Below are 15,165 nucleotides of genomic sequence, written 5' to 3'. Positions count from 1 at the left end.
CTGCGTGGGCCGGGCCGGGGAAGATGGGCGCGGGGCCTCCGGTGTTGTTTGGGCACAGCGTGCCTGTCCCGCGGCCCTGCGGGGGTGTGCGCGCTCCGGCGGCTTGTTCCGTTGCATGGTTTTCTTTACGTGAAATGAGCATTCACCGAGTGAAACAATACGCCCTGCTCTGGCCCCGAGCCTGCAAACAGACTGAATTCTAGGTGCGCTTCCGGGACAGTGCTGGCTTCAGGTTTAAAAGACCTCGAGTCTTTGCCTTATCTCGGTCTGTGCATATTCCGCTGCTGGTTTTTGGAAATGCAGGGATCCTGTTCGGCGAACTCTCAGAACCTGGTTGCCTTTTAAACCTGTAGCATCTTAAAAATCTTGCCTCGCCTTGGCATGGTTGCGCTACCTAAGATCGTTGTGGATCGTCAATATTTTTATTAAGATGTTTACTTTTCGTATTGGGTTGTCTGTTTGTCTACACAAATTATTAGATTCCAGTCGACACTTCCAAATGACATGGAGTTGTTAGATTGTGATTGACACTTCCAAATGACATGGAGTGGAATATGACCTGAATTGAATTCTGGAGACTCGTCCTTAAGTCTTAACTATGTAGGTAAGCCCTCCTAACTTCAGGGTCTGCGATTGTATGTGTAAGAAAAGGAGGGCTTGCAGAAGAGAAGTAATTCCTCTCATTTTTTGTTTTTCAATCTGGAGAATCTGCTTTTATTATTTATACTTATTTTTTAATATAAGGACTTCATTGAAGTAGAATTTACATACCATAAAATCCACCTGTTTTAAGTGTACTATTCAGTGGTTTTTAGTAAATTTACAGCTGCACAGTCACCACCAAATCCACTTTTAGAACATTTCCGTTACCCCAAGACCTCTGATACCCATTCGTGGTCAATACCCATTTCCAAGCTCCGCCACAGGCAACCTTTCATCTACTTTGACTTTCTAGATTTGCCTTTAATGACTATTTCATATATTCAGATGGAAACATATGATATGTGGCCTTTTGTGTCAGGCTTCTTTCACTTAGCATGTTTTCACAGTTCATCCATGTTGTAGCATGAATCAGGATCTCATTCCTTTTATGAGCAAATAATATTCAGTTGTATGGCTCTACTGCATTTTGTTTAAACATTTATGCAGAATACTTTTGTCAAATAAAATTTTATTTTATGCTCTAGTGTGTGATGCAGATGACAGCAAAATTGTTGATTGGGGATGGAAGCTGGGACCTGACCGAGACACGTGTCAAACTACTGCACTCCCCAGGCACCCTGTATAATCAAGAATTGGTCCTTTCTATATAAAAAGGGGAAATTCCAATGCAGAGCTTGCGAAACCTTTGAAGCACCTAGGGATGAAGTGGGAGCTCTTCCAGTCAGGAGGTTAGCAAGAACTAGGAAGACTGGGCCGGGCGCGGTGGCTCACGCCTGTAATCCCGCACTTTGGGAGGCCGAGGCGGGCGGATCACCAGGTCAGGTGTTCAAGACCAACCTGGCCAGTATGGTGAAACCCCGTCCTTACTGAAAATACAAGAATTAGCCGGGCGCAATGGCAGGCGCCTGTAATCCCAGCTGCTTGGGAGGCTGTGGCAGGAGAATCGCTTGAACCCAGGCGGCAAAGGTTGTAGTGAGCCAAGATCACGCCACTGCACTCCAGCCTGGGTGACAGAGTGAGACTATGTCTCCAAAAAAAAAAAGAACTGGGAAGACTGAAGGCTAAGGTGAACTGTGCATTGCTCCCATCATTACTGCAGAAATCTGCTTGAGGAAACGCGTTATTTATTTATTTATTTATTTATTGAGACAGGGTCTCGTTCTGTCGCCAAGCTGGAGTGCAGTGGCAGATCTCAGCTCATTGCAACTTCTGTCTCCTGGGTTCAAGCGATTCTCCTGCCTCAGCCTCTCGAGTAGTCGGGACTACAGGCGCCTGCTACCATGCCCGGCTCATCTTTATATTTGTAGTAGAGATGGGGTTTTACTATGTTGGTCAGGCTGGTTTCAGACTCCTTGACCTTGTGATCCGCCTGCGTCAGCCTCCCAAAGTACTGGGATTACAGGCATGAGCTACCATACCCAGTTGAGGAAACGCATTTTAAAGTAAAATAAAGAAGGTAAGAAGTTTGGAGGTGCCCTGTGTGTGGCCAGCTAATACTGGATGACTCAAGGGTGGGACTAAAAGACAAGAGTGACCTTTGTGAAATAGTAGGCAGTGAAGACACCACAGACCAAGGTTTTTCACTCTTGACTGTAGTGATACATTGGGATGAATTTTTTTTGTTTTTAATACAAGACCACCTGATGGATGGAATGTGCCAGAAGAAATAGTTGCATTGGATGTAAGAATACACCAGAATACACCTTTGTCGACCAGGCTCGGTGGCTCATGCCCGTAATCCCAGCGCTTTGGGAGGCCGAGGCAGGCGGATCATGAGGTCAGGAGATGGAGACCATCCTGGCTAACACGATGAAATCTCATCTCTACTAAAAATACAAAAAGTTACCTGGGCATGGTGGCACACGCCTGTAGTTCCAGCTACTTGGGAGGCTGAGGCAGGATAATCGCGTGAACCTGGGAGGCAGAGGTTGCAGTGAGCTGAGATTATACCACTGCACTCCAGCCTGAGATTGACAGAGCGAGACTCCATCTCAAAAAAAAGAAAGAAGACACCTTTGTTTTACTATAGTTTGGTCTGGCATGACTTAATTGTTAGCCTGTTAAACAGTGGTAATACAGTCAAGTATGCAATTGGTTCTGATGGTGGTAGTTTTTCAGCCGACTTTTAGTTGGACTGGATAGTAACCTTTCGTGGTCTAAACACAATTCAGTCTCCTTTGGAGCTATTTTAGTAAACTAGTTTATTACAAAGCAAGGCATAGCTGCATAATTAGATGATTATCGGGTGATACAAGTCATTTTCTCTCACCTGCATTATGTTCTAATTATTTTTAAAGAGATAATTTCAGGTATATTTTAGTTATGCCCAGAATTATAATCTTTGTGATATTCCTTTCTTGTGAAAATTGTAAGTGGGAGACTCCAAGAGCTGCACAGAATGCTAGCCACCAGCTGGGCCAGCTGCTTGCCCGGTAATCCATTTCTTCTGCCGAATCTCCCTTCTACACAAATCCCATTAAGTCCTGTTTTCTGTGTCTATAATTTGAACTGTGTCTTTTTAAGTTAGTGTTTGATGTCAAAAATTTTAAATTATTCCTGTTTTAGAGATGTAATCATTCTCATGAAAAATCGATAGGTATAGAAATACTATCTTTTAAGGTTATGCCTTTGTATGGAAAGATAACCAGGTCTTCTGCATAAAGAATTTATAGAAACTAAATCCAGTTAACATTTAGTGGATCCAGGAACAGCCCTAAGTAGGCTCTCTTAAGTGATATTACAAATGATAATAAGCCTTTCAGAATGAACTAGCCAAAAGCTTAGTACTTTCAAAGGCTGTCTTTTCCTTAGGCTGGAAAATAGCTTTAGACAGATCTTTGAGAACGATTTGTAGGAGATAGACTCCTTTTAAGCTTTAGTGTATGTACAAATAAAATTAAATCTAGCATATATATTTGAATTTTTGTGCCACTGTCTTACCAGAAAGTGTGATTTATTCTTTTTTTTTGAGATGGCATGTCACTCTGTCACCCAGGGTGGAGTGCAGTTGCTTGATCTTGACTCACTGCAACTTCTGCCTCCCAGGTTCAAGCGATTCTCCCGGCCTCAACCTCCTGAGTAGCTGGAATTATAGGCACACGCCACCACACCCAGCAAATTTTTGTATTTTTAGTAGAGATGGGGTTTCACCATGTTGGCAGGCTGGTCTTGAACTCCTGATCTCAGGTGATCCACCCCCACCGCACACCCCCAGCCTCAGCCTCCTGCAGTGCTGGGGTTACAGCCATGAGCCACCAAGCCTGGCCTATTCTTTAAAATTTATTTGAAAAGGTTTATTAAAATACTTAAATGATATGTTTTATCTAAGTATAAAAGTAACATGCTCCCTATAAACATAAATAAAATAAAGCAGAAATTAACTATCTGTAATCATACAGTTGAAAGGTAGAACCACTGTAACCATTTTGGTATGTGGCTTTCAGTGGGTTTTTTTGTTGTCGTTGTTTCCTTTTGAGACAGAGTCTCAGTTGCCCAGGCTGGAATGCAGTGGCTTTATCTTCACCCACTGCAACCTCTACCTCCTCGGTTCAAGCGATTCTCGTGCCTCAGCCTCCCGAGTAGCTGGGATTACAGGCATGTGTCACCATGCTCAGCTAATTTTTTGTATTTTTAGTAGAGACAGGGTTTGCTATGTTGGCCAGACTGGTCTTAAACTCCCGGCCTCAAGTGATCCACCTGCCTTGGCCTCCCAAAGTGCTGGTATTACAGGCATGAGCCACCACACCCAGCTGCATTTTTTTTTTTCTTGCTCATAGACACATTTTAAAATTAAAATGTAAAATAAAATTTGGATTATATGGTACATGAACTGTTTTACTTAACATTTCATTAGCATTTCCCCATATTTCTATTGTAACAAATGACCACAAACAGTGGCCCAGAACAACATGAAATTACTGTCTCACAGTTCTGGATATCAGAAGTCCAGAATCGGTCTCACTGAGCTAAAGTCAAAGTTTCAGCAGGGCTGTGTCCTTCTGAGGGCTCTGTGGAGAGAATCAGTTTCCTTTTGTTTTTCTTTCTATAGGCCACCTGTGTTCCTTGGCGCCCGACTTCTTCCTCAGATTATCTCATCATCTGGATTGCTTTCTTTCTTTTTTTTTTTGAGGTGGAGTCTCTCTCTGTCGCCCAGGCTGGAATGCAGTGGCACAGTCTTGGCTCACTCCAACCTCTACCTCCCAGGTTCAAGGGATTCTCCTGCCTCAGCCTCCCAAGTACCTAGGATGACAGCCGCCCACCACCATGCCTAGCTAATTTTTGTATTTTTAATAGGGATGAGGTTTCCCCATGTTGGCCAGGCTGGTCCTGAACGCCTGACCTCAGGTGATCTGCCCACCTCAGCCTCCCACAGTGCTGGGATTACAGGCATGAGCCACTGTGGCCAGCCAACCCGTTGCTTCATCATCTCGTCTCTTACTACCTGTTCTCATCTCCTGCCTCTCTCTTATAGAGACCCTTGTAATGACACCTGGCCCACCTGGATCATCGAGGATACTGTCTTAATGCCTTCATTTAGTCACAGCTGCAAAGTCCCTTTGGCCTGTATGCTTTTGTGTACCAAGGAACATTCCCAGGTTCTAGGAATGAGGATGTGGGCATGTTTGTGGGGACCATTGTTGAGCCTACCGCAGGAGGAGCATTTGACATTGCTTCATGGCATTCTGTGGTATGCACGAACCATAATTATTTAGTCAGTCTGCTTGTTTATGCACATTGAGATGGTCTCCAGCTTTTCCCACTCATAATCTTGCAGTGTGTATCCTTGGACAGAAAGCCTTATGTGCTTCCAGATTGATACTTCTTGGATTAAATCCCTAGGGGAGATTTTAGACAAGCAGGCGACCTGCCTCTGACGAGTGCAGCCTCTGGAGCCAGGCTGACCACCTGAGTTTCCAGCCCAGCTGTCCTGCTTGCTGGTGGTGTGGCCCCAGGCAAGTTGCTTGGCTACTCTGGGCTTCAGTTCTTATCTGAAAATGGGGGTAATAATGGGTTGTTGGGAGGATTGAATGAGTTAATAATTGCAGACTACTTAGAATGGCACCTGCTACATACTCAATGCTCAGTGAGTGTTAGTTTTTGTTATTTTGGATTTGTTGGATCAAAAGTTTTTAGTGTTCGTTTTTAACCGTTTTAATCCATATTTGAAAATTGCCATTCTAAAAGGTTGAGTTGTTTTTTTTTTTTTAATATTCACCAACAACGTGTGAGAGTACTTACTTTATTCGATTTGTTGACTTAATAAACATGATTTTTATTCTGCAGGGGGTGCCTCATTTTTTCTGTCAAAATGTCACTTGATTTGTTGAATGTAAATCATAGAAACACAGGTTAATGTTAGCAGAAATTTACCATGAATCTTTTCAGGAATTCTGTCAATTTCCTAGAATGAGATATACTTTTAATTTCCCTTTAACTAGCTCAGTCCCATCTTCGGATGTCCTTCTACATAACAATTGATGAGTGTAAATCTGTCTGACATGGTATATGGTTTGGTTTCGTAGCAGTGAACAGCACTGACTGAATCCAATATAAGAGGCTTAGAATGCCCCTGTCACCACGTTTAAAATACCCCCAGGCTCGTGCATCCCTGGCAGGTGAGGCTACATAAAGAACTTATTTTTTCTGCCTGCTTTGGAAACAGGCTGAACCTAACAAGAAGGTTGCACGAACAGTATGAAACCCTTTTTTCTCTGAAGCATTTGCGAGTAAATTGCAGACCTGATACTCCATTATCCCCCGGTATTTTAGTGGGCGTATCTTCCAAGCAAGTACCTTCTTACATAATCACAGCACAGTTGTCAAAATCAGGAAATTAGTTTTGATACATCACTACCATCTGATCCACAGGCAGGCTTATTTGGGTTTTGCCAGTTGTCCCTGAGTGCCTGTTACAGCAGATGGATCCAGTTTGGATTCATGAGTTGCATTGTCTCTGGAGTCTCCTTCAATCTGGGGCGGTAGCTCAGACATTCTTGCCTTTCATTACCTTGGTACTTAGGAAAATTCTAGGCCAGTTGATTTTGTAGAATGTCTCTGAATTTGGGTTGGTCTGATGTTTCTCATGATTTGATTTCAGGTTGTGCATTTTTGTCAGGAACCTCCCAGAAGTGATGCAGGCTCTTCTCAGTGCATCTGCTCTTGTAGACCTGGCTCCATTTGTCCCATTAATGCTTCCCTTGGACAACTTGGTGGAGCCTCTCCGCTGTAAAATGACTTTTCCCCTTTGAAAAGAGACATTTTATTGGCAGTAAGGCATTTTGAGATGATGTAAATATCTCATTCTTCTTCAAACTTTATGTCATTGTGGACTCCTGTTTTCCTGTTTTATTCCACGAATTGGGATCTGTTATATTCATCATTTATTGCGATGCTCAGATTGCCCCGGATTTGGTTAGTGGGGGCCCCTCCAGACTGGCTTCCGTGTTCCTTGGACACTTCCTCATCATTCTGTGAGCCTTTCCTCACCGAGTGACACTGTTCCAAACCCGTCTTATTCTTACCCTACCCAACCTGGAACTAGCTCTCTGTCCAAAGAGCCTGGGTTCTTTTAGTGGAGAGAGATATGTAGAACCAATTGTGGGCACTAGGTGGGCTCCTTGCTATTGGGATTTCACTGCTGCCACACCCTTTTGGAGATAGCTAGGAAATGTATGTAGCATGTACACATGCACTTAGATTTCTTTCTTTCTACATCTGTTAGTCTATGTATTGAAAACCTTAAATGCAGACCAGCATTTATCATTTTGTTCTGATACTGAATGGTTCATTTGTATTTTTCTCTTTCATATTTCTGACTCCCTTCTCTGACAGTAAGAAAACTCCATCCCATTATATGTAAAATATTTGTTTGATCAGACAGTTTCACCTTCACTGCTATCACCCCATTGCCTGCGTGGTGCCTTCTTCACTTGCCAGGCTCTGACCCCCTCACCTGGTGCCTCTCCCTTCACATACCTTCCTCACTCCGCTCAGACTCTAAGACCCCATGGTGGGCTTCTGCCGTTCTCCCATGAATACCTACCTTCTTGTCTTCAGCAGAATTCTTCAGAAAGGGAAGAAGAAAAGGCAGAGTTGGCACTCTTTTTAGAAAGTGCTTTTCTTGGGCTGAGCGCAGTGGCTCAGGCCTATAATCCCAGCACTTCAGGAGGCCGAGGGGAGTGGTGGATCACCTGAGGTCAGGAGTTCGAGACCAGCCTGGTCAACATGGCAAAACCCCGTCTCTACTAAAAGTACAAAAATTATCTGGGCGTGGTGGCGGGCGCCTGTAATCCCAGCTACTGGAGGGGCTGAGGCAGGAGAATCGCTTGAACTGGAAGACAGAGGTTGCAGTGAGCGGAGATGCACCATCACACTCCAGCCTGGGCAACAAGAGCAAAACTCTGTCTCAAAACAAAACAAAACAAAAAAGCAAGCAGTGAGACTCCATCTAAAAAGAAGAAAAAAGTGCTTTTCCTTAGGTGTGTGTGTCTGTATCTGCATGTGCATGCTCTGTCTGCCTGTCCTGCTGCTGCTTACCTGCTTACCTCTCAGTGGTGAGCCTGTCTTGGGAAGTGTGCCCATCAGGTTTGCATTATATAGTGAGAACCAGGAGGGACCAGTCGTCACAGCTGAATAGATGTATTAGACCCTGGAAAGTGCAGTCTGTGCTTGCAAAGCCTCACGGACTTGTCTAGTGAGTCAGTGGGAACAAGATCTCTTTAGGCCCAGGCCAGATATGGTGGCTCACGCCTGTAATCCCAACATTCTGAGAGGCTGAGGCAGGAGGATCTCTTGAGCCCGGGAGTTTGAAACCAGCCTGGGCAACATGGTGAGACCCCATTTCTACCAAAAAAAAAAAAGAATTAGCTGCGCATAGTGGTGCTGTTGTAGTCCCAGCAACTACTGGGCTGAGGTGAGAGGATCACTTGAGCCTCAAGAGGGTGAAGCTGCAGTGAACCGTGATTGTGCCACTGCCTTCCAGCCTGGGGGACCAAGCGGGACCCTGTCTCAAAAAAAAGAGAGGCCCAGGAGTTCGGGGCTTGGTAACAAGCACAGCCTTGGGGACCCCAGTCCTTCTGCCATCATTTACTGGTCTCTTGCCCCCATTTCAGCATTTTTGTTTTCCTTAAAGGAAATTTACATTTTGAAACCACCGTATTCTAGGATTGGGAAACTATAGAAACTTCAGGATCTGTTGCCATGTCTTTTGAGCCATAAATCCTTTGAAATAGTGTCTTGTTAGAGCCTGGGTTTTAGCTCACCTTTTAGGAACACAAGCAGGTCCACGAGATCCAAACACAGCAAGGGGTGTGTCCTTGTCCCTGTCATTTTCAGCCTCATCATTCATCCCCATGGGATTTTTACACTTGAAGGCACCTTCCTTCCAGCTGCTGGTGGTTTGGTAGACTAGAGCAGGTGGGCTGGAGTTGATAGGCTTGGTAAAATGCAGTCTCGCGGCCAGGCTCACCCACTCACTAGTGTGGCCCTTTTCCAGAAGGGACCAGTTACTAAACTAGCGGTCTTGGTCTCTTCAGCTTACCCACCTTCCTTTTGCAAATTATTTCCCACAGATTGTGGTTTCCTTCTGACTTTCCTGTGCCTTCTGTCTTTTGTCATGTCTGAAAGAAAAGGTACTGGATTGCCTGGGATTCTGCCCTAAGCCGTGCCCTAGACCCTGAGGCTCATCCTAAATTGAACATGCTCAGAGCTCAGCTCCTGCTGGTGTCTCCCAAGCCAGCTTTCCTGCTATCTTCCCCATCTCAGTTAGGGGCAAGCTCCACTGGTCCAGTCGGGCAGCCAGCCTTGGTGTTGCCATGAATCCTCACTTGTGTGCCCCCCACATCTGGTGGAGAGCACATCTGTCACTTCTACCTTCGTATCTGTAATGTCATTGCCTGTTATCACCTCCCCTGCCCGCCCTGGTCCGAGCCAGCATCTGCTCTCCCTTGGTTCTTTCTATACAGAAGTCCTCCAGATGCTCCCTGCCTCAGCCTCTGCCCCCTTCCACACCGAAGCCAGAGCGATTGGGCTAAAACGCAAGCCTCTTGTGCTCAGGACTGCCTCACACTTTCTGTTCCCATTCAGAATCAAAGCTGAAGTCCTTTCTGGGACCTGCAGGCCCTCCCCGGGCTATCTCCCGTTTCTTCGGATTTCATCTTCGGCTTTCCCTTGCTTCACGCTGGCCTCTTTGCCTTTCTTTCCTCACACACACCAGGAATGGTCCTTGCCCCAGGGCCTTTTCACTTGCTTTCCCACTGCCTGGATTCTCTTTCCCCAGACCCTTGGCCAGCTTCCTGCATCCGAAGGGCCTTCACTGAAAAGGCCCCTTCTCAGCAGCTGCTGTAGGTAGCACTGTAGCAGAAAGCCAGCCCTCTCCTGACTTGTTGTATTCCTTTTCTTTGTTTTTTCTTACTTATTTATTTATTTATTATTATTATTATTAAGATGAAGTTTTGCTTTTGTTGCCCAGCCTGGAGTATAGTGGTGTGATCTTGACTCACTGCAATGTCTGCCTCCTGGGTTCAAGTGATTGTCCTGCCTGAGCCTCCTGAGTAGCTGGGACTACAGGCGCCTGCCACCACGCACGACTAATTTTTTTGTTTTTAGTAGAGATGGGGTTTCACCATGTTGGCCAGGATGGTCTCGGACTCCTGGCCTCAGGTGATCCACCCGCCTTGGCCTCCCAAAGTGCTGGAATTACAGATGTGACCCACCGTGCCCAGCTGTTTTTCTCCTTCCCAAATGTAGTTTTTATCACCATCCAAATACCATATGTTTTACTTGTCTTAGTTATGGTCTGTCTCCCTGCACTGGAAGGTGAGCGCCAGGAAGTCAGAGATTTCTATGGTGTTTTGTTTATTACTCTATTCCTACCCCTAGAACAGTGCCTGGCTCTTAGTAGTTTCTCACTAAATGAGTTGGATGGGTGAACCCAGGAGCTCAGCAATCTCATCCTTTGGCCGTGTTTTATCTCTGTGCTGTTCACTGCCATTGGATGGAAGGGGTCCGCATTTCCGGTTGTTGGCTGGGGTGTACCTGCTTGAGCTCCTCTCTGCCCCCCTCATCTTTCAGCCTCTCCAGACTGACCCGTCTTTGCCTCCCTCCTCAGGCTGGGTGGTGCTGATCCTTGTGCACGTCCGTGTCTTTACAGCATTGCCATCCTTGGGATGCTCTGCTCCTCCCTCCCTCACGCCCATCTTTCAGTCCTGCTGAGCTCAGATTCTTCCAGAGCTGCTGCGGTGCCCTCTCCCCAGCAGAAGCCGCCTCTTCACAGCCTGGAGAGAACTGTGTGTCAGTTCAGCACCTATGACCCTGGATGCCTGCCTCTCCTTTGGCATTTTCATTTCCTGCATTTTGTTTAGTTGTGTTTGACCTCCTTAAATTTAACTAGATCACACTTTGAAGGTTGTGTCCCGACACGCTAATAATCCATGTTTGTTCTGTAGTACCTGATAGTATCTTAAGTTGGTAAGTACTCTAAAATTGCCTGATCTAATGAATAAGTTAAGGTAAAGTGTCTTATGATAATAATTGCCTTCTCCGTTTTCCAAAAACCCCAAATTTATTATTATTTTTAATTTGGGGAAGAACTGATTACCTTAGAGTTTTTTTTTCATTTATTATTTTTTTTTTTTTTGAGACAGTCTTGCCGTCACCCAGGCGGGACTGCTGCAGTGGCACAATCTCAGCGCACTGCCGCCTCTGCCTCCTGGGTTCAAACGATTATCCTGCCTCAGCCTCCCCAGTAGTTGGGATTACAGGCATGCACCACAATGCCCAGCTAATTTTTTTTTCAGTAGATATGGGGTTTCACCATGTTGGCCAGGCTGGTGTCCAACTCCTGGCCTCAAGTGATCCGCCCGCCTCAGCCTCCCAAAGTGGAATCACACCAGGATTACAGGTGTGAGCCTCCACACCTGGCCTTTTTTTCATTAAAAAACCCCCAAACCCGGCCGGGTGCGGTGGCTCACGCCTGTAATCCCAGCACTTTGAAAGGCCGAGGCGAGTGGATCACAAGGTCAGCAGATCGAGACCATCCTGACTAACATGGTGAAACCCCGTCTTTACTAAAAATATAAAAAAAAAATTAGCCGGGCATGGTGATGGGCGCCTGTAGTCCCAGCTACTTGGGAGGCTGAGGCAGGAGAATGATGTGAACCTGGGAAGCGGAGCTTGCAGTGAGCCGAATCGTGCCACTGCACTCCAGCCTGGGTGACTGAGCAAGACTCCATCTCAGAAAAACAAAAAACAAAAAACAACCAAACCCTTTCTTTCCGTTTCTTTTAAAGGCAAGTATCTGCCTAAGTTGTAAGAGAACATCAGCCATCTGTTCTGCATGGGCTGTGTTATAAGTTCTTACCTAAGAGTCTTTACCTTTGAGTGAATTATTTTAGAACAAGTTGAATTGAAGTTGATTTAACCCAGTTGGGTCTAAGATTTTTCTCACTACTATTACTTATATTTGTGTTATATGGAGTCCACATGTGTGTCATAGATTCTTTAGCTTGAGGCAGAAAAGTTTTAAGAGGCTTTTTTGTTTGTTTTTTAAGTGGAGACAGAGTCTCACTGTGTCACCCAGGCTGGAATATAGTGGTGCACTCTTGGCCCACTGCAACCCTCCAGGCTCAAGCGATCTTCCTGAGAAGCTGGGACTATAGATGTGCCACCATGCCTGACTAATTTTTAATTTTTTTGTGTAGAGATGGGGTTTCTCCATGTTGCCCAGGCTGGTCTCAAACCCCTGGGCTCAAATGATTATTCCTTCCTTTTTAACAGCAACATCAAAAAACCTGCCTTGAGTAAGGAACCCATTTAATAAATATCTTTTAAATATATATTCATTCACTGTGCTATGAGAACTGTTATTACTGGCTTTTATCTTTGGCCAGTAGTCTTTAATTAAGCTAGATACATGCTTCATGTCATTATTTTCTTTGTACTCCACTGCTGGATGTATCAAGCATAAAGAAACTGAGAAATAGGTGCTTACTCCTGAGTAAACTTCTGTGAAACCTGTTAGGGTGGCTTTAGGTGCCCTCTGCTTTTCTGGTCTTTCGGTTTGGCTCTTTGTTTCTGCTCGTGCAGTTGGCATTCTCGTTGTTGTTGTTCTTGTCAAGGTGGATGTAACTGCTTTAAACTTTCACTCGTCTCAGATGAGTTCCACGTCTCTTAGTTGCCAGTGCCAGTACTAGAGATAGACTTGTTTTTCAGGATCAGTTGTTAGTACAGTAGTGAGAGTCCCTACTTAGTAAATGTAAAAATATCATTTGGATATTTTAACCCCTCACAGTACTTTCATCAATGTTTTTCTACTTGCAGAAGCACATGTTGATAGTTCCAGAAACCAAAAACTCAGAAGCACCAGTTTCTGCCAGAAGAATGAGTTTTACAGCTTGAAGTACCTTTCTTAATAGATAACTAACTCCTTGTCCTTAATGTTTTCTTTTTAAATACAAGTAGTGGGCAGACATGGTGGCCCATGACTGTAATCTCAACACTTTGGGAGGCCAAGGTGGCTGGATCACCTGAATTTGAGACCAGCCTGGACAAAATGCCGAGACCCCTTCTCTATATTAAAATCCAAAAATTAGCTGGGTGTGGTGATGCATGCCTGTAGTCCCAGCTACTCGGGGTGCTGAGGCGGGAGGATTGCTTGAGCCCAGGAAGTTGAGGATGCAGTGACCTGTGCAGAGATTGCGCCACCCACTCCAGCCTCAGTGTCAGAGTGAGACCCTTCCTCAAAATAAATAAATAAATAAATAAGAATAATAAAATCCTAAGTAACACTGGAAGGCCTCTCTTGCTTCATTTACGCATCCCCCACCCTGCTGGATTATTTATGCCCCAGGGTATGGTCTGTGCAACTGATTTTTCTGGGTATGTTACAGCCAGCATTGTTCTTTACTATTGCTCTGTTTTCATTGTGAAGAATGGCAGTTTTTCTTACAATTTAGATGTTTTGGAAGATGTCAGTGTCCATGTGTAATTTAATGTTCAAATGACATTTTTCTTTAGCAATAACTTCCCTCACAAACTGTCCTCTCATGTCACTCCAGTAAAGAGATAATCTGGTTTTATAACACATTTAGCGAGTTATATTTCTTTAAGTGTGAGGTTTCAGGTAAAATAGATTTCAAGACAGTAAACCCTTTTATGCTCTTTTCATAGAATTGGTAGAAAATATTTCAAAATCTGTAATGTTAAAGCATAGTGTTTCTTAAAGAAGGTGTTAAATATCACTTATATGGAAATTACTTTGCTGTTAGGCATTAATGTTACAGCAGAAAGTGAGGATGTATACCAAGCTTTTGCCTGAAAACTTCATGAAATTTGTGGGAAGTAAAAGTGCCAACTGGGGAAATGCTCTGGGGATTGAGTTGCAAATGATAGGAAATATAGAATCTGAAACAGAACAAAGGATCATCCTGATTCCTTCTTCTCTTTGACTGCTAGAATGCTCAGGTCCAGTGTGCTTAATAGTTTTGGTGTTGTTTTGTTATCCTTAGTTTTTTCCATTTTTCTCATTTATTTTATTGTTTTATTTTTGAAGATGCCTAAAAAAATTTTCCCATGAAAGCAGTGAGTAATAAATAAATAAACACGAAATAATACGTTTCATGGTTGTATGGCACATTAATTTGTCTTAAAACTGGGATATCTCTTTTACTCTCTTATTTATTATTTTAGACATAGGGTCTCACTTTGTTGCTCAGGCTAGACTCAAACTCCTGGGCTCAAATGATCTTCCTACCTCAGCCTCTCAAGTAGCTGATCTACAGGCACCTGCCACCTTGCCTGACTGACCCACATGTTTAAATTATAAATACAACTAAATCATACCTGGCTATGTCAGTTTGCTACTAATGTCTGTTTGCACTACTTTTTGTTTCATAGATTGGCTCACAGTGGTTGATTCATCAGCCCCGTTGGACGTTGGTTCTGTGGTACAAATGGAGTATAGGACTCAGTCATCACGGCCTGAGTGAGAGAAGCCTTATTTCCAAGATGGAGAAGAAGCGGAGAAAGAAATGAAAGCCTCGCTTTAGGCTGAACCACAAAAGGCCATGGGATTTAACTTTTATTTACATTGGACAAGACTGTAAGATGGCTGATCAGTAATGTTGCAGCTTTTAGCCGAAACAAAAATTTACTTCTAATCAAGAAGAAAAAAGTGTGATTTGAACGTATGCAATTTTATGATCATATTCGCTTGTGACCATGAAGCTTGTCAACATCTGGCTGCTTCTGCTAGTGGTTTTGCTCTGTGGGAAGAAACATCTGGGCGACAGACTGGAAAAGAAATCTTTTGAAAAGGCCCCATGCCCTGGCTGTTCCCACCTGACTTTGAAGGTGGAATTCTCATCAACAGTTGTGGAATATGGTAATGATGTTGTCTTAAGTATTAGGACCTCCCATCCTATTTTTTTCAAGTTTACTTAATATAACATTAGCTATTGCTGAAGAACATGTTCCTCTTTTCTACAGTATATTTCTCTTTTTTTT

General features: G+C 44.1%; 1 protein-coding gene across 2 annotated transcripts in view; it reads left to right on the top strand.

Annotated features, from left to right (window-relative positions):
• The window catches only part of MBTPS1 (membrane-bound transcription factor peptidase, site 1), a 64,255-nt gene that overhangs the window by 361 nt on the left and 48,729 nt on the right, over nucleotides 1-15,165 (top strand). Inside the window, exons 2-4 of one of the 2 annotated variants that reach the window (XM_011942186.1) lie at nucleotides 5,503-5,615; nucleotides 6,761-6,888; nucleotides 14,557-15,043. In XM_011942186.1, the coding sequence (XP_011797576.1) occupies nucleotides 14,881-15,043 (163 nt within the window). In that variant the 5' untranslated portion in view covers nucleotides 5,503-5,615; nucleotides 6,761-6,888; nucleotides 14,557-14,880. The remainder of the gene's footprint in view (nucleotides 1-5,502; nucleotides 5,616-6,760; nucleotides 6,889-14,556; nucleotides 15,044-15,165) is intronic. The other variant, XM_011942185.1, reaches the window with a different exon arrangement.

The sequence above is a fragment of the Colobus angolensis genome, unplaced genomic scaffold (genome assembly GCF_000951035.1).
Source record: "Colobus angolensis palliatus isolate OR3802 unplaced genomic scaffold, Cang.pa_1.0 Scaffold207, whole genome shotgun sequence".
NCBI classification, from domain to species: Eukaryota; Metazoa; Chordata; class Mammalia; order Primates; family Cercopithecidae; genus Colobus; species Colobus angolensis.
Note: the sequence above shows the minus strand (reverse complement) of the source record. Positions and strands in the feature narration are given on the sequence as shown.